At 39.2% G+C, this 23,310-nt stretch overlaps 5 protein-coding genes across 6 annotated transcripts in view; all 5 read right to left on the bottom strand.

The window, feature by feature from the left end:
• Window positions 1-18,785, bottom strand: part of LOC129362983 (protocadherin alpha-C2-like) — a 181,209-nt gene extending 162,424 nt beyond the window's left edge. The window contains exon 1 of one of the 2 annotated variants that reach the window (XM_055034884.1): window positions 16,337-18,785. In XM_055034884.1, coding sequence (XP_054890859.1) covers window positions 16,337-18,694 — 2,358 coding nt within the window. In that variant the 5' untranslated portion in view covers window positions 18,695-18,785. Of the gene's footprint in view, window positions 1-6,044; window positions 8,488-16,336 lie in introns of those variants that run through there. The other variant, XM_055034885.1, reaches the window with a different exon arrangement.
• Window positions 128-2,111, bottom strand: LOC129363019 (protocadherin alpha-6-like). The gene has a single exon (XM_055034915.1). The coding sequence runs from the start codon at window positions 2,002-2,004 to the stop codon at window positions 223-225; it is 1,782 nt and encodes a 593-aa protein (XP_054890890.1). The 5' UTR covers window positions 2,005-2,111; the 3' UTR covers window positions 128-222.
• On the bottom strand, window positions 9,848-10,864 carry LOC129363026 (protocadherin alpha-11-like). Its single transcript, XM_055034922.1, has one exon. The coding sequence runs from the start codon at window positions 10,778-10,780 to the stop codon at window positions 9,872-9,874; it is 909 nt and encodes a 302-aa protein (XP_054890897.1). The 5' UTR covers window positions 10,781-10,864; the 3' UTR covers window positions 9,848-9,871.
• LOC129362471 (protocadherin gamma-A11-like) lies at window positions 13,130-15,520 on the bottom strand. Its single transcript, XM_055033995.1, has one exon. It carries the CDS (start codon window positions 15,518-15,520, stop codon window positions 13,130-13,132), a length of 2,391 nt encoding a protein of 796 aa, XP_054889970.1.
• Window positions 18,786-19,972: 1,187 nt separating the features above from the next.
• Window positions 19,973-22,175, bottom strand: LOC129363013 (protocadherin alpha-13-like). Its single transcript, XM_055034906.1, has one exon. The coding sequence runs from the start codon at window positions 22,048-22,050 to the stop codon at window positions 19,981-19,983; it is 2,070 nt and encodes a 689-aa protein (XP_054890881.1). The 5' UTR covers window positions 22,051-22,175; the 3' UTR covers window positions 19,973-19,980.
• Window positions 22,176-23,310: the final 1,135 nt, after the last annotated feature.

The raw sequence follows: 23,310 nt of genomic DNA, 5'->3' as shown, positions 1-23,310 counted from the left end.
AGTTTAACAATCACAGTAGCTGTTGCTGATAGTGAAACGTTGCCATTATCTTTGACCAGTATGACCAGTTTATGTTCAGCCTCGTCTGTCTCTGTGAATGAGCGAAGTGTTCTGATCTGTCCAGTGTATCGGTCCAAACCAAACAGACTGTGGTCAGTAACTTCCTGCAGTGAAAACAGCAACCAGCCATTATATCCTATATCAGCGTCATAGGCTCTGACTTTAGTCACCAAGTGTCCTGCGTTCACGTTTGCGTGGAATCTCCTCCACACCTTCAGCAGAACCATTGGAGCTGAGTGGATACAGGATGACTGGAGCGTTGTCGTTCTGATCCAGAATGAACACGTTCACTGTGACGTTGCTGCTGAGTGACGGAGTCCCAGAATCAGTGGCGACAACTTGGAAGTGGAAAGTTTTCAGAGTTTCAAAGTCAAAACTCTTTAGAGCAAATATTTCTCCATTTTCCGAGTTGATGTTTAGAAAGGATGCTACACTATTTTCATTTATTTCTCTACGGATATTGTATGAAATGACTGCGTTTTCGTTCAAGTCACTGTCTGTCGCGCTAACAGAAAATATTGAACCTCCTGCAACGTTATTTTCCACTATGTAAATTTGTAACACGTTATAAGCAAACTGAGGACTGTTGTCATTTATATCTGAAACATCAATATTTATGCTTTTAATAGTAGATAATGGAGGGTCACCACAGTCCGTGATTTTTATTTGGATGTCATAATGTGACACCTCCTCTCTGTCCAAATTATCTTTGACAACAACTGAATATATATTTTCTTTATAAGAGGGCTTTAATTCAAAAGGTACATCATTTATTATATTTGCTATTATTTTTCCATTCATACCGGAATCCTTATCGGAAAAACTAAGTAATGATATAACTGTACCCCGTTTTGAATCCTCAGATACAGTATTTGACAGGGACGTGATTTGAATTTCTGGTGGATTATCATTTACGTCTAAAATCTTTAATATCAATCGACACTCACCGGTCAATGGAGGTGTCCCTTTGTCTGATGCCTCAACATCCAGCTCATACAAAATTTTTTCTTCATAATCCACTAAACCCTTTACGACTATTTCTCCCTTTACTTTGTCTAATTCAAAAATATCAAACACTTTGCGCAATAACGTTTTTCCAAGGTTGTACTCAATTTCCCCGTTGATGCCTTCATCGACATCAGTCGCATTCATTCTAAACACTGTTGTGCCGAGAGGAATATTTTCTTCTATTGACAATTGATATATCTCCTGACTGAATACGGGACGGTTATCATTAATGTCCAAAACAATAATGTTGACATTTAATTTCCCGGACTTCGGAGGTTTACCTCCATCGACAGCTGTCACCACTAATTCGTGTTTGCTTCTTTGTTCCCTGTCTAACGATTTCTTTAGGATCAAAAATGGAATCATTCCTGTATCGCTTTGACGTATGTTTATGTCAAAATGTTCATTTTGTGTCAAAGTGTACGTACGAACTGAGTTTATTCCGGCGTCTGGATCGTGAGCATTGTGCAGCTGAAATCGCCTTCCAGGAAGCGTGTGTTCCGCTATTTCAATTCTCTGTTGTTTTTCGGGAAAACTAGGAAAATTATCATTAACATCAGTAATTTCTACAGTGACATAGTGCATTTCCAAAGGGTTCTCAACAAGGATTTTTTGCTCTACTAAACATGAACCGCTGTCTTTACAGAGCTCCTCCCGGTCAATATGGCTAATAACATATAGCGCCCCATTATTCGGGTTTACTTCAAATATAGGATCCTTACTTTCAGGTACAACACGAAATCGGCGTTCGGTTAAAAAGCTGACATCCAGTCCGAGGTCCTTTGCAACATTGCCAACAACAGTTCCGTCTTTTACCTCCTCTGGGACCGAGTACCGTATCTGAGCAGAAGCTTCTTTCTCCGATAAAAGGAGCAAAGCGGAGTAAAAAGCCAGCCAGAAGCCATCCCTTCTCCGACATTTCCCGTAGAAGTCCATTTTAATACGGCAATACGTGTAATCCCAGTTGACTCTTAGTTCATTAAACGACTGTAGCAATATCTTAAGCTTAGCATGCTTTCAGAATCAAAAGCCTATTTTGAAGAGTCGTGTGGTTTATTGTCCTGATGCGATACAATGAGACAAAAAAAGAAAAAAAGAAAAGGCTCTAAAGGGGTGGGAAAGACTGGCTAAGGATTTTGCAAACGGATAGTGACACCCAGAGGTCTTCGCTGAGAACAAGCATATTTTGCATAATTATTAAAATATGTAAATATAAAGTCATATTAAAAGAAGGGATTTCGGGTGTGTTGATTCACGAAACACATTCCGCTACTCTCTGTACGTTCACTTTACCTTTGTAGCATTCAGCAGCGAGTGAAAACTGTTTGAATCACTTATTATAGAGCAGCTAGATTTCAGCGCCATGTACTATAAAGACCGCAACCACCAAAACATGGAGACAACCACGTGAAACTATTTGTATTCGGGTCTGTTGAAAACAAGCAAACAAAGTAAAGAGAGTATAAAAATAAACAGCAAACAACAACAACAAAAAACAACAGTTCTACTCTTCAACAATTGGTAAGTATGGAAAAGATAATATTTGGTTTACATTAAAATTTCCGTGTCAAAGTAAAACAGTTTTTGTTTTTAAAAACTTCATAAAACAAGGCAAAACGATAAAAGCAGAAATTAAACTTACCTCCTCAGATGTTCTTCTCCTATCAGGTAGCACAAGTGTGTTTGCATGACTTCCAGGTACTATAGTAGATCCAATACTCATTCTGGGTCCAACTAACATGTAGCGTTTGTCACCAGATCTGTACTGGATGCTGTGACAAAGTGTCCCATCATAATTAGTCTCTTGGAGATATTTTGACATATCGTCTGTAGATTTGGAGCACTGCATTGCAATCAACACGATGATACTGATGACAAATAGAACTGAAACTCCGCCCAAAGTGATCATCAGATAAAAAGTCACATCATTACCTTCATCGTCATTTGCTGCGCTTTTAACATCAGAAGCTGCAAAAGCCTCTTTTGGCTCCACCAGTTTCACAATCACAGTAGCTGTTGCTGATAGTGAAACGTTGCCATTATCTTTGACCAGTATGACCAGTTTTATGTTCAGCCTCGTCTGTCTCTGTGAATGAGCGAAGTGTTCTGATCTGTCCTGTGTATCGGTCCAAACCAAACAGACTGTGGTCAGTAACTTCCTGCAGTGAAAACAGCAACCAGCCATTATATCCTATATCAGCGTCATAGGCTCTGACTTTAGTCACCAAGTGTCCTGCGTTCACGTTGCGTGGAATCTCCTCCACACCTTCAGCAGAACCATTGGAGCTGAGTGGATACAGGATGACTGGAGCGTTGTCGTTCTGATCCAGAATGAACACGTTCACTGTGACGTTGCTGCTGAGTGACGGAGTCCCAGAATCAGTGGCGACAACTTGGAAGTGGAAAGTTTTTAGAGTTTCAAAGTCGAAACTTTTCATTGCTGATATTTGCCCGGTATCAGCATGTATGTTCAAAAATGATGTTATTTCCCTGTGACCCGCTTCGCTTTTTAGCAACCGATAGGACAGGACAGCATTTTCGTTCAAGTCATTATCGAGCGCGCTAACAGAAAATATAGATTCACCGGGAGCATTATTTTCCTTTAAATACAATTCGAGAGGGTTTTTAAAAAACACAGGAGTGTTGTCATTTACATCCGAAACCTGAATGATTACATTTTTTACAGTGGAGAGAGATGGCTCACCGCAATCAGTAGCTGTTATTGAGATATCATAATATGACAACGTTTCTCTGTCCAAGTTTGCCTTTGTGACCAATGAGTACATATTTTCTTTATAAGATGGTTTTAATTCAAAAGGCACATTATCTGTCAGACGACAAAGAACTTTGCCATTAGGACCAGAATCCCTATCTGTAAGACTGATAAGAGCAATCACGGTGCCGGGCTTTGAATCCTCCGGCACCAGACTGGATAAAGATGTAATGTCTATCTCTGGCTTATTGTCATTGACATCTTGGATCTTGATTATCACTCTACAGTCAGTTGTCATTGGTGGCTGGCCTTTGTCAGAAGCTTGCACGTCTAATTTGTAAACATTAGCCGTCTCATAATCAATTAATCCGCTGACTCGAATTTCTCCCGTGTTGGTGTTTAAACTAAATAGTTTTAGCAAGTCTGAATTAATATCAGTTCCAAAGGCATACTCTATGTCAGCGTTAGGTCCCTCGTCTAGATCAGTCGCTTCGACTTTTATTACAACCGTATCTATTGCCGCATTTTCTTGCAAAACAGCAGAATAAACCTCTTTTGAAAATATAGGTCTGTTATCGTTTGTATCAAGAACCTTCACCGAAACGTTGAGTTGTGCTGACTGTGATGGTGCGCCTCCATCCACGGCGGTTAAAATTAAGCTGTGGTTTGTTTTCTGCTCTCTATCGAGTTGCCTCTGTAAAACTAGGAAGGGGATTTTATCTTCCCCTCTGTCTCGAATCTCCAAATGGAAATTATCATTTTGACTCAGTTTATAGCGCTGGATTGAATTTATCCCCACATCTGGATCGTGGGCGCCTGGTAATTGGAATCGGGTTCCTGCAGCTGTCTGTTCCGCTATTTCTATTATCTTTTCTTTTTCTGCGAAAGTCGGTGCGTGGTCGTTTGCATCTACTATTTCAACAGAGACGTAGTGGACCTCGAGTGGATTTTCAACAACGATTTTTAGATCAGTTAAACATGCAATATTTCTGTCGCACAGCTGCTCTCGGTCAATATGCTGGCGAACATATAAAATCCCGTTGTTCGGGTTTACCTCAAACAGCGCGCCGTGAGCTCCGGACACAATGCGAAAACGCCTACTGGTCAGCGTGCTGACATCGAGGCCTAAGTCCTTGGCCACATTTCCGATCACAGCTCCCACTTTTACCCCCTCTGATGTGGAATATTTAATCTGAGCTAAAATCAGTCCCGTATTCCCGAAAAACAGCAACAAAAGCAGAGCACGAGACCAATATATCATTGTGCCGTTTTATCCTTTCTCTCTGTTGACATAATCGTAAAAATATCCATCCACAAATTGCCTCTGCGTAAAACAAATCCAGTATTTCAAGATACGATTCCGAGAATGATGGTAGCATGGAGGACGTGCGCTTCACGTCCAAATCATCACCATTCTTTGTTCAAATAGAAGGGAAAAAAAGAACTTGCGGGGGGCAGAGCCTGTTAGGATTGGAGGCTAAATTGTTGTCTAATGTAACACTGACACCTAGTGAGTCAATCAATGGGCACAATGTCTGACGAGAACACGGAAATGATACAAACAATAACAAAAAAATTGAGAACTCCATCTGCAAATGACACGCTTCCCCCAAAATTGACACAATTAAAGTTCGGTTAATTTTAAACAGTCTAAAACAATCCTTAAAAAAAACTAAAACAAAAAGAAGCCGAAGTAACTTATCTTCACAAAAGCATCACTAACTCGAAGTGAAGTGTTTGCTTTGAACTGGTATTTTCTAAAAGCTTCCCGTCGAGGCAGGACCATGGACAGCGAAATGAGCTTGATACTCGGCTCCCCAGAGCCCAATGTCCAGCATGTGTTTGAAGTTACACTGCTGCTGCACATCTGGGTTAAATGAAAGTATGATCAACAGGCTTGGGGAGCAATTGAAGGCATTCAATGGTGACGCAATAATTTCAATTAGCAGTGCTAGAGAACAAAAACATTTAACTCACATAAAACAGTGGGCTAATAGGGCCAGGCTTGAGGAACTCGGAGTTAAAGAACTTAGCTTGGATTTTACAATGTCACTAAAATACAAAAATCCTAAAATAAATATATTTGCCGCACCTTAGACAATGAGAAAACCTAATACATCTACTGAAAACAACAACAAAATTCAAATTGCTGTTGATCTCTTCTAAAAACATGAACAATTTTTGTTTGTTTTTTTGCTGTTAAATATCTGCAAAAAGCGAATGACAGCATACCAACAGTATTTCAGACTGTACATAATCTTACCTCTTCAGATGTTCTCCTCCTGTCAGGTAACACCAAAGTATTTGCATGACTTCCGGGTACTATAGTAGATCCAATACTCATCCTGGGTCCAACTAACATGTAGCGTTTGTCTCCAGATCTGTACTGAATGCTGTGACACAGTGTCCCATCATAATTAGTCTCTTGGAGATATTTAGAAGTATAGTCTGTGGATTTGGAGCACTGCATTGCAATCAGCACGATGATACTGATGATAAATAGAACTGAAACTGCGCCCAAAGTGATCATCAGGTAAAACGTCACATTATTTTCCTCGTCATCCATTGCCGCACTTTTAACATCAGAAGCTGCAAAAGCCTCTTTTGGCTCCACTAGTTTCACAATCACAGTAGCTGTTGCTGATAGTGAAACGTTGCCATTATCTTTGACCAGTATGACCAGTTTATGTTCAGCCTCGTCTGTCTCTGTGAATGAGCGAAGTGTTCTGATCTGTCCAGTGTATCGGTCCAAACCAAACAGACTGTGGTCAGTAACTTCCTGCAGTGAAAATAGCAACCAGCCATTATATCCTATATCAGCGTCATAGGCTCTGACTTTAGTCACCAAGTGTCCTGCGTTCACGTTGCGTGGAATCTCCTCCACACCTTCAGCAGAACCATTGGAGCTGAGTGGATACAGGATGACTGGAGCGTTGTCGTTCTGATCCAAAATGAACACGTTCACTGTGACGTTGCTGCTGAGTGACGGAGTCCCAGAATCAGCAGCGACAACTTGGAACTGAAAAGTTTTCAGAGTTTCAAAATCGAAACTTTTAAGTCCTGATATTTCTCCATTTTCTGAATTTATTCTAAGGAAGGATATGACCCCGTTCTGGTGACCGTCTCTTGCAATACGATAAGCAATAGCTGCATTATCACCTAAGTCTTTGTCAGCGGCGCTCACACTAAATATGAGAGTTCCAGGAACATTGTTTTCTGTGAGGTAAACGTTAACTGGATTTTGGGAGAATTGAGGATTGTTGTCATTTACGTCTGTCACTTCTAGGTTAAGGGTTTTTACAGTTGATAATGGAGGGTCACCATAGTCCGTCGCTTTTATAGTAATATTATAATGAGTAATGTCTTCTCGATCCAAATAATCTTTCGTTACAATTGAATATGTGTTCTGCTTATAGGAAGGCTTCAGTTCAAAGGGAACGTCTGATATAATGCTTGTCATTATTTTTCCATTGAGACCTGAATCTTTGTCTTTCACACTAATTAGAGAAATCACAGTGCCAGGCTTTGAGTCTTCAGACACGGTGTTTGAGAGAGACGTAATATCAATTTCAGGCGGATTATCATTCATATCTTTTATTTTTACAATAACTCTACACTCACCCGTTAATGGAGGCGTTCCTTTATCTGATGCCTCAATATCCAGTTTATAGACGTCATTTTCTTCATAGTCAATGGCACCTTTAACTCTGATAAGTCCAGTTATTTTGTCCAGTTCAAAAATATCGTATACATTTTTCTTTAGTGTTTTTCCAAGGCTGTATTCAATTTCACCATTAGCGCCTTCATCTGCATCGGTTGCATTTATTCTTAACACTGACGTGCCAACTGGAATATTTTCTTGTATTTCAACTTCGTAGGTTTCCACACTAAATTTTGGACGATTATCATTACTGTCGAGAACAACAATTGAAATATTTAGTGTCCCTGATCTTGGAGGTTTACCTCCATCAACCCCTGTTAAATGCAGCAAATGATGACTTTTTTGTTCCCTGTCGAGGGATCTTTTTAGCACCAGAAACGGTATTTTTTCTTCGTCGCTTACGCGAATATCTATTTCAAAATGTTCATTTGAGGTCAGTATGTACGTACGTATGGCGTTAGATCCATAATCGGGATCACGGGCAGCGTGCAATTGAAATCGTCTGCCCGGCAGCGTTTGTTCACCAATCTCAAACCTCTGCTCCTTTTCTGGAAAGACCGGGGAGTGATCATTTACATCCTTGATTTCAACTACAACGTAATGTATTTCCAAAGGGTTTTCTATGATGATCTTCAGTTCCATTAAGCATGCGCCACTTCCCCGACAGAGCTCCTCTCGGTCGATTTTTCGAACAACATAAAGGTCCCCGCTGTCCTGGTTTACGTCAAAAAATGCATTGTCGTTTTCAGACACAACACGGAACCGACGGTACTTCAGAGAAGACATCTCAAGGCCAAGATCCTTTGCCACATTACCCACAACAGTACCATCCTTCACTTCTTCTGCAACAGAATATCGTGTCTCTGCCAAAACCCGGTTTCCAACAAACAGCAGTATGGTCAAAGGAAAAGCACACCAGACGTAATTCCGCATTTGATTCGGCGTTCCGTTTCCCATTATCCAGCAGCAGTATAACAATATACTACAGCATTATATACAGATGACCACAACAGCTTCTAATGGTTAAATACAAAGCCTCATGGAATCGAGACGCAAACCCAGATCTGATACCTTCCCTCCTCCTTTCGGGTGAAACAAAAGACCTCTGGAGCGAGTTTTGTCTGGATTCTTAGAATACTGCTGACACCTAGAGGGTATTTTGGAATGGTGACATAATAAATGTAATATCTTGCTACACGAATCGGGAAGTAAAAATTAATCCAGCGAAATTCTGAAGAGCTACTTATGAAAACACACAAACTGGCCCGGAAAAAAAAAAAACACACAAAAAAAACCGTTATTTTATTAGCAGTAAGGCTAACTGGATTAAGCAATTATCAATAGGACGGATGATAAGCAACATGTAACCAAAACAGTGAAAACAAAACTTATGCAATCTTAGTGACGCAAGAGACATTAACAAGCGTTCAAATGGAGGAAGATGTATATATTTATATTTGTATAATTAAAAATACGCTTTTAAGCCGGGCAGACTCGAACAATTATCTGTTTTTGTTGTTCGATTTTTTTATATCAGATAAGAACAAGCTGGTGAAAATAAGACGCACGACAAATGCAATCGCGGAAGTGCTGAAAAACTAGCTCCTGTGGGGGTTCAGTGATTATTCTCGAGAAAGGAATTTTAGGAATAAAATAAATAATAAAATGGTTCAACTTGAGAAATTGTGACTAATAAAAATAATTATTTTTTTTCTTAAGCAATGCACAAAATTACACACACACAAAAAAATAACACAACATAAGTAAGCACCCATAGTGGAGTTGCGGTATATGTATTGGAAGAATGTAAAACACTTGCAAGACAGGCATGTAAATATGTATTTGCTAACTCTTACCTCTTCAGAGGCCATTCTTCTGTCAGGCAGCATCAGAGTGTTTGCATGACTTCCGGGTACTATAGTAGATCCAATACTCATCCGCGGTCCAACTAACATGTAGCGTTTGTCTCCAGATCTGTACTGGATGCTGTGACACAGTGTCCCATCATAATTAGTCTCTTGGATATATTTAGAAGTGTAGTCTGTGGATTTGGAGCACTGCATTGCAATCAGCACAATGATACTGATGATAAATAGAACTGAAACTGCACCCAAAGTGATCATCAAGTAAAACGTCACATTATCCTCCTGATTCTCCGCTGCTGCACTTTTAACATCAGAAGCTGCAAAAGCCTCTTTTGGCTCCACCAGTTTCACAATCACAGTAGCTGTTGCTGATAGTGAAACGTTGCCATTATCTTTGACCAGTATGACCAGTTTATGTTCAGCCTCGTCTGTCTCTGTGAATGAGCGAAGTGTTTGATCTGTCCAGTGTATCGGTCCAAACCAAACAGACTGTGGTCAGTAACTTCCTGCAGTGAAAACAGCAACCAGCCATTATATCCTATATCAGCGTCATAGGCTCTGACTTTAGTCACCAAGTGTCCTGCGTTCACGTTTGCGTGGAATCTCCTCCACACCTTCAGCAGAACCATTGGAGCTGAGTGGATACAGGATGACTGGAGCGTTGTCGTTCTGATCCAGAATGAACACGTTCACTGTGACGTTGCTGCTGAGTGACGGAGTCCCAGAATCAGTGGCGACAACTTGGAACTGGAAAGTTTTCAGAGTTTCAAAATCGAAACTTTTCAGCGCATATATTTCTCCGTTTTCCGAGTTAACGTTTAAAAATGCAATAATTTTTAATTGGCTTCCTTCTTCTCTAACTAAATGATAACTTACAGCTGAATTTTCGTCCAGATCGTTATCAGAAGCTGACACGGAATATATAGGGTTCCCAGGGACGTTGTTTTCTGTCAGATAAAGTTCAATTGGATTATATAAGAATTGCGGCGCATTATCATTTGTATCTGACACATCAATACTGAGCGTTATAAATGCAGATAGAGGAGGCTGACCGCAGTCCGTAGCTGTTATTGTGATGTCATAATGAGAAACTGACTCTCGATCTAAATGCTGTTTTAAAACTAAAGAGAACATATTATCCTGAAACGATGGTTTTAAATCAAACGGCACGTCATCTGAAAGACTACATATGACTTTACCGTTTAAACCTGAATCCTGGTCTGTGACACTAATTAAAGAAACTACAGCTCCAGGTCGGGAGCTCTCTGAAACCTGCTTGGAAAGAGATGTGACCTCGATTTCAGGTTTGTTATCATTTTCGTCCAGTACTTTGATCAGGACGGTACAATCTGCATCCATGGGAGGTGTTCCTTTGTCATTTGCACGTATTTCTAATTTATAAACTTCATTTTTTTCAAAATCTATTACTCCTTTCACTCTGATTTCACCACTGATTTTGTCTAAGCTAAACATCTCTTGTGTTTGGGGGTCATGTTCACCACCGAAAAAATATTCAACTTCTGCATTTGAACCAATATCCGCATCAATAGCATTTACCGTAATTACCCTCGTATCTATTTTTGCATTTTCTGGTAATATTACCGAGTATACCTCTTGCGTGAAGACGGGATGATTGTCGTTTGAATCGAGGACAGTTACTGTGACATTTAAAGTTCCTGATCTCGGAGGACTCCCACCGTCTAATGCTGTCAGAATCAATCTGTGTTCATTATATTTTTCTCGATCAAGAGGTTTTTGCAAAACTAAATGTGGTACTTTGTCATTTCCCCTGTCTCGAATTTGTAAACCGAAGTGTTCATTCTGACTTAATTTATACACACGTATGGTGTTGACAACAACATCTGGATCGCGAGCAGTTGGTAACTGGAAACGTCTGCCTGGCTGAGTGGACTCAGAAATTTCAATTCTTTTTTCATTCTCTTGAAAAGTTGGTGTATTGTCGTTTATGTCAGAAATCTCGATTGCAACATAATGTATTTCCATGGGATTCTCGGCTACTAATTTTAAATTAATCAAACAAGGCGAAACGTTTTCACACAGAGTTTCTCTGTCTATATTCTGGTGCACATACAGCACGCCATTGTTCTGGTTGACATCGAACTGACCGTCTCTTATTCCCGAAACGATTCGAAATCGTCTTTCTCCCAGGGTGTTGATGTCCAGCCCGAGATCCTTTGCGATATTTCCAACGACAGATCCTATTTTTACTTCCTCTGGAATTGAGTATTTTATCTGGGCTGAAACCCTCGGAAAGCAACCCAGCATGAAAGAGACGCTGACGGCAACCAAACAACCCGGTAATCCTCGGCTTTGTCCTTCTTGTCTCATCATTCCAGTTCAGGGATGTTAAGGAATAAAAAAAAAAAAAAACTCTTCTCACAGCTTCTCCAAGCTCATTGTATGTTCACAATTTTTCTTGGGAAAGATAATGTAATAAGCCTTCACATAATATCAATTTTATACGACGCAGCAACGTTTTCTCCTCCAGGAAGCTCTCCTTTCTGGTGACTAGAACAAAACCATTGTGAAGGGCAGGGCCAACTATACCCTGCATAAATCTCAATTTATGCTGAGATGACACTGACACCTAGTGGACTAAGCACACTACAATACTTATACAAAGAAAAAAGACATACCGCTGTTTCCACTTTAAATAAATAAGGTTTTACCAGCCTCAGGATTCTGTACAACTATAACAATAACATTTTTGAAATGACAGAAAGCCACGTCAGTTTGTAACTGCTTGAAGTTCAGTTGAATTGACAAACTTCAAATGTTTTGTGGTTTGTTTAATTTGATGATACTAGTGTGTTCAAAAATTATTCACTGAATATATATTTTATGAAAATAATAAGAAATTATCTGAATTCTGGTGAAACGTTGAATTTTTATAAACTTTTTATGATAACCTAATCTAAACTCAGATCGTGTATGTCATGTATCTTTGAAGTTATTCCACTCTTGGAATTGAAAATTAAATACATATATCTGCAATAGATTTGATCAGTAGATGATGATAAGGTTGTGATTGCTTAAAAATAATTAAACTATGACAAAAAATTTTTGGCAACGTCTAATAAAACATAAAAGAATTAAGTCAAATATTTTGTCTGTCTTTAAAGATGACAGCAGCTTGAATTATCGCAAATATTTGATTTAAAAATAATTCTCACGTCAGATGAATCCTTTCAGACCTGAAAATTGTCAGTGCCCATTTAGAATTAGGTTTTCTTTTGAACTTCTACAATATTAGCTGGTATTTTAAACATCAAAATCTAGATTTAAAATACGATTTGCCACAGCAAAACACAACGACATTAACATAAACAAAAGTAAAAAAGAAAAATCAAGAATGATATAAAGGGTTGGTGGGAAATCTTGGTTGTTTATTAAACACACCTAATATGTCAATTAAGCAACTCAAAAGATAAAATAAAGAAATAAAGAAAGAAAGAAAAAAAACTCCTAGGGATTTAAGATCATTCTAAAAGTGAAAAAGAAATTTATATTCAAATCCAGCCACATCATATGCATGGTAGGAGAGATGATTTAATCTATTTTCAGTCAAGAATTATCACATCATGGTATAGATTACTAGATAAATATAAAAAGAAAAAAAAATAAATACTTGTATATTGCTAAAATATATCTCATTAGAATAAAATTGAAAATGTTTGTCATGAGTATCAGTTTTAAATATTTCATATCAAAACAATATGAAACTTCTGGGGCATAGTATTATAGAGCAGTTGATAGATTTACATTTCTAAATATGATGGCTTGAATAGCATTTTGACACATTCACATATTAGAATTTAAAACAAACATTACCTCTTCAGTTGCCCTCCTCCTGTCAGGTAGCACCAACGTGTTTGCATGACTTCCAGGTACAATAGTTGATCCAATACTCATTCTGGGTCCAACTAACATGTAGCGTTTGTCTCCAGATCTGTACTGGATGCTGTGACACAGTGTCCCATCATAATTAGTCTCTTGGAGATATTTAGAAGTGTAGTCTGTGGATTTGGAGCACTGCATTGCAATCAGCACAATGATACTGATAATAAATAGAACTGAAACTGCACCCAAAGTGATCATCAGATAAAAAGTCACTTGATTATCATCATCATCATCATTTGCTGCACTTTTAACATCAGAAGCTGCAAAAGCCTCTTTTGGCTCCACCAGTTTAACAATCACGGTAGCTGTTGCTGATAGTGAAACGTTGCCATTATCTTTGACCAGTATGACCAGTTTATGTTCAGCCTCGTCTGTCTCTGTGAATGAGCGAAGTGTTCTGATCTGTCCAGTGTATCGGTCCAAACCAAACAGACTGTGGTCAGTAACTTCCTGCAGTGAAAACAGCAACCAGCCATTATATCCTATATCAGCGTCATAGGCTCTGACTTTAGTCACCAAGTGTCCTGCGTTCACGTTGCGTGGAATCTCCTCCACACCTTCAGCAGAACCATTGGAGCTGAGTGGATACAGGATGACTGGAGCGTTGTCGTTCTGATCCAGTATGAACACGTTCACTGTGACGTTGCTGCTGAGTGACGGAGTCCCAGAATCAGTGGCGACAACTTGGAACTGGAAAGTTTTCAGAGTTTCAAAATCGAAATTTTTCAGCGCAGATATTTGGCCGTTTTCAGCGTTTATGTTTATAAATGACAAAATGTCTTTTTTACTGCCTTCTTTCGCAATTTTATATGAAATATCTGCGTTTCCGTTCGCATCTTTGTCTCCGGCACTGACAGAAAATATCGGCATGCCTGCGGGGTTGTTTTCTGAAAGGTAAAATTGCAATGGATTTTGGGGGAAAATGGGACTATTGTCATTTACATCAGATATCCGTATTTTTATTGTTTTCTTATGTGACAGTGGAGGGTCACCGCAGTCCGTCGCTGTTATTGTAATCTCATATTCAAACATTTCTTCCCGATCTAAAATGTTTTTCGTCACAACTGAATAAATGTTCTCCTTGAAAGATGGCTTTAGTTCGAAAGAAACATCTGATGATATGCTTAGAGTTGTTTTCCCATTTTGACCCGAATCTTTATCTGTAACACTAAGAAGAGCTATCACACTGCCAGGCTTTGAGTCCTCAGACACAGTGTTTGACACGGAGGTGATTTCAATTTCAGGCAGATTGTCATTCATATCCTTTATCTTTACATTAACGCGACATACGGCCTTTAACGGTGGCGTCCCTTTATCTGTTGCCTCAACATCCAGTCTATAAACGTCATGTTCTTCATAGTCCAGCATTCCCTTGACTTTCATATCTCCTGTTTTTTTGTCGAGCTCAAAAATTTCGTAAACTTTTTTCTTAAGTGTTTTTCCGAAACTGTATTCAATTTCGCCGTTTGTGCCTTCATCTGGATCCGTCGCATTTAGTTTGTATAGCAGCGTGCCAAACGGAACATTTTCCTGTATTTCAATTTCGTACGTGTCCTGGCTAAATTTTGGACGGTTATCATTGCTATCGAGAACAATTATAGAAATATTCAGACTCCCTGATCTGCGAGGTTTACCACCATCGACCGCTGTTAAATGTAGCAAATGATTCGTTCTTTGTTCTCTGTCCAGCGATTTTTTTAGCACCAAGAATGGTATTTTATCATCATCACTCTGACGAATATCTAATTCAAAATGATCGTTCGGTGTTAATATATAATTGCGAACGGAGTTGGATCCTGCATCAGGATCACGAGCAGCGTGCAGCTGAAATCTGGCCCCTGGTAATGTTTGCTCAAATATGTCAAACTCTTGCTCCTTTTCAGGGAAGCTCGGCGAGTGATCATTCACGTCGGCGATTTCCACAACCACATAGTGCATTTCCAAAGGGTTTTCGACTAAAATTTTTAGGTCCATTAAGCACGCACCACTCCCCTGACACAGATCCTCTCTGTCGATTTTCTTTTGTACAAGAAGATCCCCGGTGTCTTGGTTCACCTCAAACAATGCTTCGTTTGATCCGGAGACAACACGAAAACGTCGACTGGATAACAATGAAACATCAAGACCAAGATCCTTGACGACGTTTCCAACAATTGATCCTTTTTTCGCCTCTTCTGGAACCACGTATCGAATCTGAGCAAAGGCCCGCTTTCCGACAAAAAGCAAACAAAATATTCCAAGCAAAAGCGAACTGCAATTCCGTCTTTGGCAACGCCTGTAGGTCCCCGTCATCCTATCACAAATTGTATACATATCATCAAAAATAAAATTGCAAAAATGAGACCTTCGAGTCTCGCCTGAACATGTCAAAGAGGCACAAAGCAAACCGCGAACCCGATGAGTGACTTTTACGTGCTAAACAAAAGCTTTGGTGAGGAAGGAACACCAGCGTTTCACGATGCTGCAGTGACACCCTGAGTTTAATCGGTGCATCAATTTAAATGTATGGACCAAAACAAGTTATTTCATTGTGAATTGGATGCAGTGTAGTATTATTTCTTTCACATCCTATTTAATGAAGAAAACGTAGGCCAACTTCACATGCTGGACTGCCAAACACAATGTATGAATGAAGGATATTTTTTTTTTGCTTCAAAATAACAGTTTTGTCACAAGTAAACTGTATGATTCAAATAATAAATGTATTATTAAAAAAAATAAACAAAAAAAACTAACAAAAACAACAGAAAAAACCAACAGATCACTGAAATGAATACAGCCAAAGAAATGCGTAAAACCACATCTGTTAGTCCCAAGATATGATAATAGACCCCTATGTATGTACCCCGGGTGTATTTTTAAAAAATGAAAGTGAGTTTAGAAAGCCTCTGCTGAACCAAAAAGACTGTTAGCAAGCACTCTTTATCTATTTCACTGTGCAAAAGAAAGCTAAAAAAAACAAACAATTAATAGATATTAAAAAGGAACAACTTTGATTTCAGCACCCTGGAGAGTATTCCTCCTCTTCAAAGATTGTTTTTACATGCATTAGGGCTTGCAGAGAATAATGAGCATTTCCCTAAATATCAACCAGTTTAAATGTCCTACCTCTTCAGAAGTTCTCCTCCTGTCAGGCAGCATCAGAGTGTTTGCATGACTTCCAGGTACTATAGTAGATCCAATACTCATTCTGGGTCCAACTAACATGTAGCGTTTGTCTCCAGATCTGTACTGGATGCTGTGACACAGTGTCCCATCATAATTAGGTTCTTGAAGATATTTAGAAGTATAGTCTGTGGATTTGGAGCACTGCATTGCAATCAGCACAATGATACTGATGATAAATAGAACAGAAACAGCTCCCAAAGTGATCATCAGGTAAAAAGTCACATCATTTTCCTCTTCATCCTTTGCTGCACTTTTAACATCAGAAGCTGCAAAAGCCTCTTTTGGCTCCACCAGTTTCACAATCACAGTAGCTGTTGCTGATAGTGAAACGTTGCCATTATCTTTGACCAGTATGACCAGTTTATGTTCAGCCTCGTCTGTCTCTGTGAATGAGCGAAGTGTTCTGATCTGTCCAGTGTATCGGTCCAAACCAAACAGACTGTGGTCAGTAACTTCCTGCAGTGAAAACAGCAACCAGCCATTATATCCCACATCAGCGTCATAGGCTCTGACTTTAGTCACCAAGTGTCCTGCGTTCACGTTGCGTGGAATCTCCTCCACACCTTCAGCAGAACCATTGGAGCTGAGTGGATACAGGATGACTGGAGCGTTGTCGTTCCGATCCAGAATGAACACGTTCACTGTGACGTTGCTGCTGAGTGACGGAGTCCCAGAATCAGTGGCGACAACTTGGAAGTGGAAAGTTTTTAGCGTTTCAAAATCAAAACTTTTCAGCGCAGATATTTCTCCATTTTCTGAATTAACGTTTAAAAAGGCAGTGATTTTCGATGTGCTTCCCTCCTGTCTCACTAAATGATAACTTATAGCGCCATTTTCTTCCAAGTCTTTATCAGAAGCAGTTACATAAATTATTGAGTTTCCAGGTACATTGTTTTCTGTCAGATAAAGTTCAATAGGATTATTTACGAATTCCGGCGCATTGTCATTTATATCTGACACATCAATACTCAGAGTTTTAAATGCAGACAAGGGCGGGTGACCACAGTCAGTTGCTTTTATGACTATATCATAATGCGAAACTGACTCTCGATCTAAATGCTGTTTTAAAACTAAAGAGTACATATTATCTTGAAACGATGGTTTTAGATCAAACGGTATGTCATCTGAAAGACTACATATGACTTTACCGTTTAAACCCGAATCCTTGTCTGTAACACTGATTAAAGAAACTACAGTGCCAGGTTTGGAGTTCTCTGAAACCTGCTTGGAAAGAGATGTGACCTCGATTTCAGGTGTGTTATCATTTTCATCTAGGATTCTGATGATCACCCTGCAGTCACTGCTCATTGGAGGGTGTCCTTTGTCTGATGCCTGCACGTCTAACTTAAACACATCAACTTCTTCAAAGTCAATTCCTCCTTTTACTCTAATTTCACCCGTGGCTTTATCTAAACTAAAGGTTTCATATATTTTTCGATCAAGTTCACCACCAAGAATATATTCAATTTCTCCGTTTGCACCTTCGTCTAAATCCGCTGCATTAACTGTAATAACACTCATGTCAGCTTTTGTATTTTCAGGAATTGTTACCGTGTACACTTCTTGACTGAATGTCGGATGGTTGTCGTTTGAATCGAGAACAACAACTGTAACATTGACAGTACCTGTTCTCGGGGGATTTCCACCATCTAACGCCGTCAGAATAAGTCTGTGCTCGTTTTTTTTCTCTCGATCGAGAGATTTCTGCAAAACCAAAAATGGGATTTTATCCTCTCCTCTTTCTCTGATTTGTAAACTGAAATGTTCACTTTGAGTCAGTTTGTAAACACGCACCGCATTTAGAGCGACATCAGGATCGTGAGCAGTGGGTAACTGGAAACGTTTTCCTGGCGGAGTGGATTCAAAAATTTCGAATATCTTTTCTTTCTCCTGAAAGACCGGAGAATTGTCATTTACGTCAGTAATTTCTACTCCAACATAGTGTATCTCCATCGGATTTTCTGCTACTATCTTCAGGTTAATCATACACGGGGAAATACTCTCACATAGTCTCTCTCTGTCGACTGTTTCATGCACATACAGAGCGCCATTGTTTGGATTTACTTTAAACTGAGCATCATCGGCTCCTGAAACAATACGAAACTGTCTCTCCTCCAACGTGGAGATGTCCACACCAAGGTCCTTGGCGATATTTCCAACAACAGATCCCACATTCGCTTGCTCTGGAATTGCGTATTTTATCTGTGCTGAAATTAGCTGCGTGCAGCCGAGGATGACAGAAAATCCGAGAGCCGCCCACAAAGACCACATTCCCCGGCTTTGTCCTTCTGCGTCCATGGTTCCGTTCCCGATTAGAAAATATAAAAATCCAACCACAGTTCATTACACACAAAAAAACTACTTTAGATTCCAAGTATCACGCTGGCATAGAATCCATTCTGACCGATCCATGCAGTGGCTAAGATGACAAATATCTGTATCTAAAGAAAGAGTCTTTACTCTTCACATGAAAGAGAGCCTTAATGCAATGGGCAGGGCTAACACTATAACACAACAAAATATGCTGATATGATACTGACACCTTGTGGACTGATTACAAGGCACTTTATCACGGAAGCTTGTTTAAATATGTTTTATTTATATTATTGTTGTTGTTGTTTAGAGACATTCATTTAATTGCATGTCCTTGCCCATACTATGTTTCAAACCTTTACATTGTTTATCGTACATGTATTTGGTTACGTGTCCTAAAAGTGTAATCGCTGGCACTGAATGATTTACTTTATTTCAAATAAATGTCAACTACATATCTCATGAAACTATACAGTTAATGAGTAAAAAATGACCAAAAATGTGTGATACTTGTCATAATAATAATAATAATAATAATAATAATAATAATAATAATAATAATAATAATAATAATAATAATAATAAACTATGCTGTTTATAACTACCGGTAAAGTGATAAAGAGATGTGATGTTATAAATATTTTTTGTCATGCGCTAAAATAAGATGATCAACTCATTCATTACTACAAAACGTAACAGAAATGTGTTTTCAGTTCACTCCATTCAAATAGAGCAAAAAATTGGTTGTTATACATTAGAGAGGAGGAAAATATATTCATGAAAAGAAATTGAAAAAAATAATTGAAAGAAATTCTAGCACAATTTATCAAAAATCCTTTGGTGTTTCAAAAGTAAAAGCTAAAAGAATTGGGGGCGGGGAGGAAATATGAATAGCTTCGCATTAACAATGACAAAAAGTAAACCGCAAAAAAATGCAAATAAAAAAAGTTTTTGAAAAAATAATTGTCTTACCTCTTCTGTTCTCCTCCTGTCAGGTAGCACAAGTGTATTTGCATGACTTCCAGGTGCTATAGTAGATCCAATACTCATTCTGGGTCCAACTAACATGTAGCGTTTATCTCCAGATCTGTACTGGATGCTGTGACACAGTGTCCCATCATAATTAGTCTCTTGGAGATATTTAGAAGTATAGTCTGTGGATTTGGAGCACTGCATTGCAATCAGCACGATGATACTGACGATAAACAGAATAGAAACTGCGCCCAAAGTGATCATCAGGTAAAACGTCACATTATCCTCCTGATTCTCCGCTACTGCACTTTTAACATCAGAAGCTGCAAAGCCTCTTTTGGCTCCACCAGTTTCACAATCACAGTAGCTGTTGCTGATAGTGAAACGTTGCCATTATCTTTGACCAGTATGACCAGTTTATGTTCAGCCTCGTCTGTCTCGGTGAATGAGCGAAGTGTTCTGATCTGTCCAGTGTATCGGTCCAAACCAAACAGACTGTGGTCAGTAACTTCCTGCAGTGAAAACAGCAACCAGCCATTATATCCTATATCAGCGTCATAGGCTCTGACTTTAGTCACCAAGTGTCCTGCGTTCACGTTGCGTGGAATCTCCTCCACACCTTCAGCAGAACCATTGGAGCTGAGTGGATACAGGATGACTGGAGCGTTGTCGTTCTGATCCAGAATGAACACGTTCACTGTGACGTTGCTGCTGAGTGACGGAGTCCCAGAATCAGTGGCGACAACTTGGAAGTGGAAAGTTTTCAGAGTTTCAAAATCGAAACTTTTCAGTGCAGATATATGTCCGTTTTCGGAATGGATGTTAAAAAAATGTGCTACATCACCATTAATCCTATCGCTTTTCCTAATGCTATAAGTTATGACTGCATTTTCGCTCACATCTTCATCTGATGCTGTTATTGTAAAGACCGAGACACCTGGTGCATTGTTTTCTACTAGATAGATTTCAAATGGATTCTGACTGAAGACTGGCCTGTTGTCATTAATATCTGACACATGAATTTGCAAAGTCGTTGCTGCGGAAAGCCTGGGTTCCCCACAGTCAGTAGCAGTTATGGTGATGTCATAAGGAGATTCAGCCTCACGATCTAACCGCCCCTTTGTAACTAGAGAGTACATGTTCTCTTCAATAGATGGCGTCAAATCAAACGGCACATCTTCCGATATTTTACAAATAACTTTTCCATTTGAGCCCGAATCTCTGTCTCTGACACTGATGAGTGAGACAACAGTGCCAGGTTTTGAATCCTCTGGAATTTGGCTGGACAATGATGTTATTTCAATCTCGGGTTTATTGTCGTTCAAATCTTTTAATTTTATTACAACTCTGCTTTCGCCTGTCCATGGTGGTTGGCCTTTATCTGAAGCTTGCAAATCTAATTTGTATATCTCTGTTTCCTCGAAGTCAACTTTTCCTTTTACTCGAATTTCACCAGTGATACCATCTAACTCAAATATGTCATACACCTTTTTCTTTTGTGTTTTTCCAAAGGTGTACTCTATTTCACCATTCAGGCCTTCGTCTGAATCGGTCGCATTTATTTTGATTACTAGACTTCCTGGAGGAGCATTTTCATTTAAAGAGACAGTATAAATATCGCTGCTGAACACAGGGCGATTATCATTCACATCCAATACAGTTATAGTTAAATTCAGGTTTCCAGATCGCGATGGTGTGCCCCCGTCCAGAGCCGTTAACACTAAACGATGCTCTGATTTGACTTCTCGGTCTAGGGATTTTTTAAGCACTAAAAATGGTATTTTATCTTCCTCTCGTTCTTTAACTTGAATATCGAAGTAATCGTTTTGACTCAGTCTATACAATCGAACTGATTGTATGCCAAAATCAGGATCTCTAGCTGCGTGAATCTGGAAATGAGTGCCCGGAGGAGTGTTCTCCGCTATTTCCAGCCGCTGCTCGGTTTCAGGAAAAGACGGCGAATGGTCATTGATATCAATTATTTCGACACTGACATAATGTATTTCCAGTGGGCTTTCGACGACAATTTTAAGGTTTATCAAACAAACCTTTGTTGCATCACACAGCTCTTCCCGATCCATATTTTGCGCGACGCGCAACACTCCATTATTTTGGTTTAATTCAAACAGGGAGTGATTTGAGTTCGAAACAATGCGAAATCGTCTGCTTGTCAAAGTGTTGAGGTCCAGTCCCAAATCCTTGCCAACATTCCCAACCGCGGTTCCGACACCGACATGCTCAGAAACGGAGTACTTCAGCTGACCCAAAATCGTATCCACAGAGCACAGCAGAAAAATCCCAGCACACCACCAATAGCTCAGCCGGCGCCTTTGTCTTCCGTCCTTCATTGCCAAATGAATATGTGACATTTTTCCCTACAAATGAACGGAGATGTCCGATGTTCATGGATGCTTCCTCGTTAAAACAGTATTCCAAATGTCATTTTAAAGATTTCTGCGTAAAAAGGACTTGCTTCCTTCAATTAACCCTGCTGCGATGAACATTTCGTCCGCACACCACTTCTGTTTCATATATCGACACAAACGAGGCAGAGCCTTAACAAGTCGCACAAAAAATGGTCAAGGCCACACTGACACCAAGTGGCAACGGAAATACAGTACATGAAACCAGTTTCTTATTTTACTTTACTACTGGCATCCGTAAAAGACATTCAATCTAATACCAAACCAAAGGCTCCCGTCTCTTTGTGGAAAGGAATAACAACAACTCAAGTGATCTTTACAACAATGTTATGAAAGGTTTTAAACTCTTATTTGAACAGAAAATATAATTTGCATTGTGTATATTTTTTAGTAATATTCATTCATTCATTCATTATTTTGCATCAGATACATGTAGTCATATTGCAAATATTGAAACGTTCTGAGCTGATGAAATTAATTTATTTTGTAAAACTACATGCTTCACATCCCCCCGAACGAGAAAAAAAATCTTCATTTACACACAAAATACCACTAATGGCATTTTCTTATAGGCCTTTACAGGAAATGCGGTGGAGTCTTGCTTTCCCAGACAAAGAAAATGCCGAATGAGTTTTTCGAAACCAAATATTCTAGCACCATGGACAGCGCAAGAAGAAGTCAGCAACATATCAGAAATTAAAAGTAAACTTTAGAAAGCAACATCCAAATAAATATCATTAAAAAAATGAAATAATAATAATAATAACAATGATGAAGACCTCTTCTACTTCTCTTGGCAAATACAGGTTAAAACTGTTCTCTACTTTAATAACTGATATTTTTATAAGCATAAGCAGAAATCATGTCTTACCTCACAGGCCTTCCTTCTGTCAGGTAGCACCAACGTGTTTGCATGACTTCCGGGTACAATAGTAGATCCAATACTCATCCTGGGTCCAACTAACATGTAGCGTTTGTCTCCAGATCTGTACTGGATGCTGTGACAAAGCGTCCCATCATAATTAGTCTCTTGGAGATATTTAGAAGTATAGTCTGTGGATTTGGAGCACTGCATTGCAATCAGCACGATGATACTGACGATAAACAGAATAGAAACTGCACCCAAAGTGATCATCAGATAAAAAGTCACATCATTACCTTCATCGTCATTTGCTGCACTTTTAACATCAGAAGCTGCAAAAGCCT

Source organism: Poeciliopsis prolifica, unplaced genomic scaffold, assembly GCF_027474105.1.
Source record: "Poeciliopsis prolifica strain line A6 unplaced genomic scaffold, Auburn_PproV2 SCAFFOLD009, whole genome shotgun sequence".
NCBI classification, from domain to species: domain Eukaryota; kingdom Metazoa; phylum Chordata; class Actinopteri; order Cyprinodontiformes; family Poeciliidae; genus Poeciliopsis; species Poeciliopsis prolifica.
The sequence above is the reverse complement of the archived record's forward strand: the minus strand, read 5'-3'. Positions and strand labels throughout refer to the sequence as shown.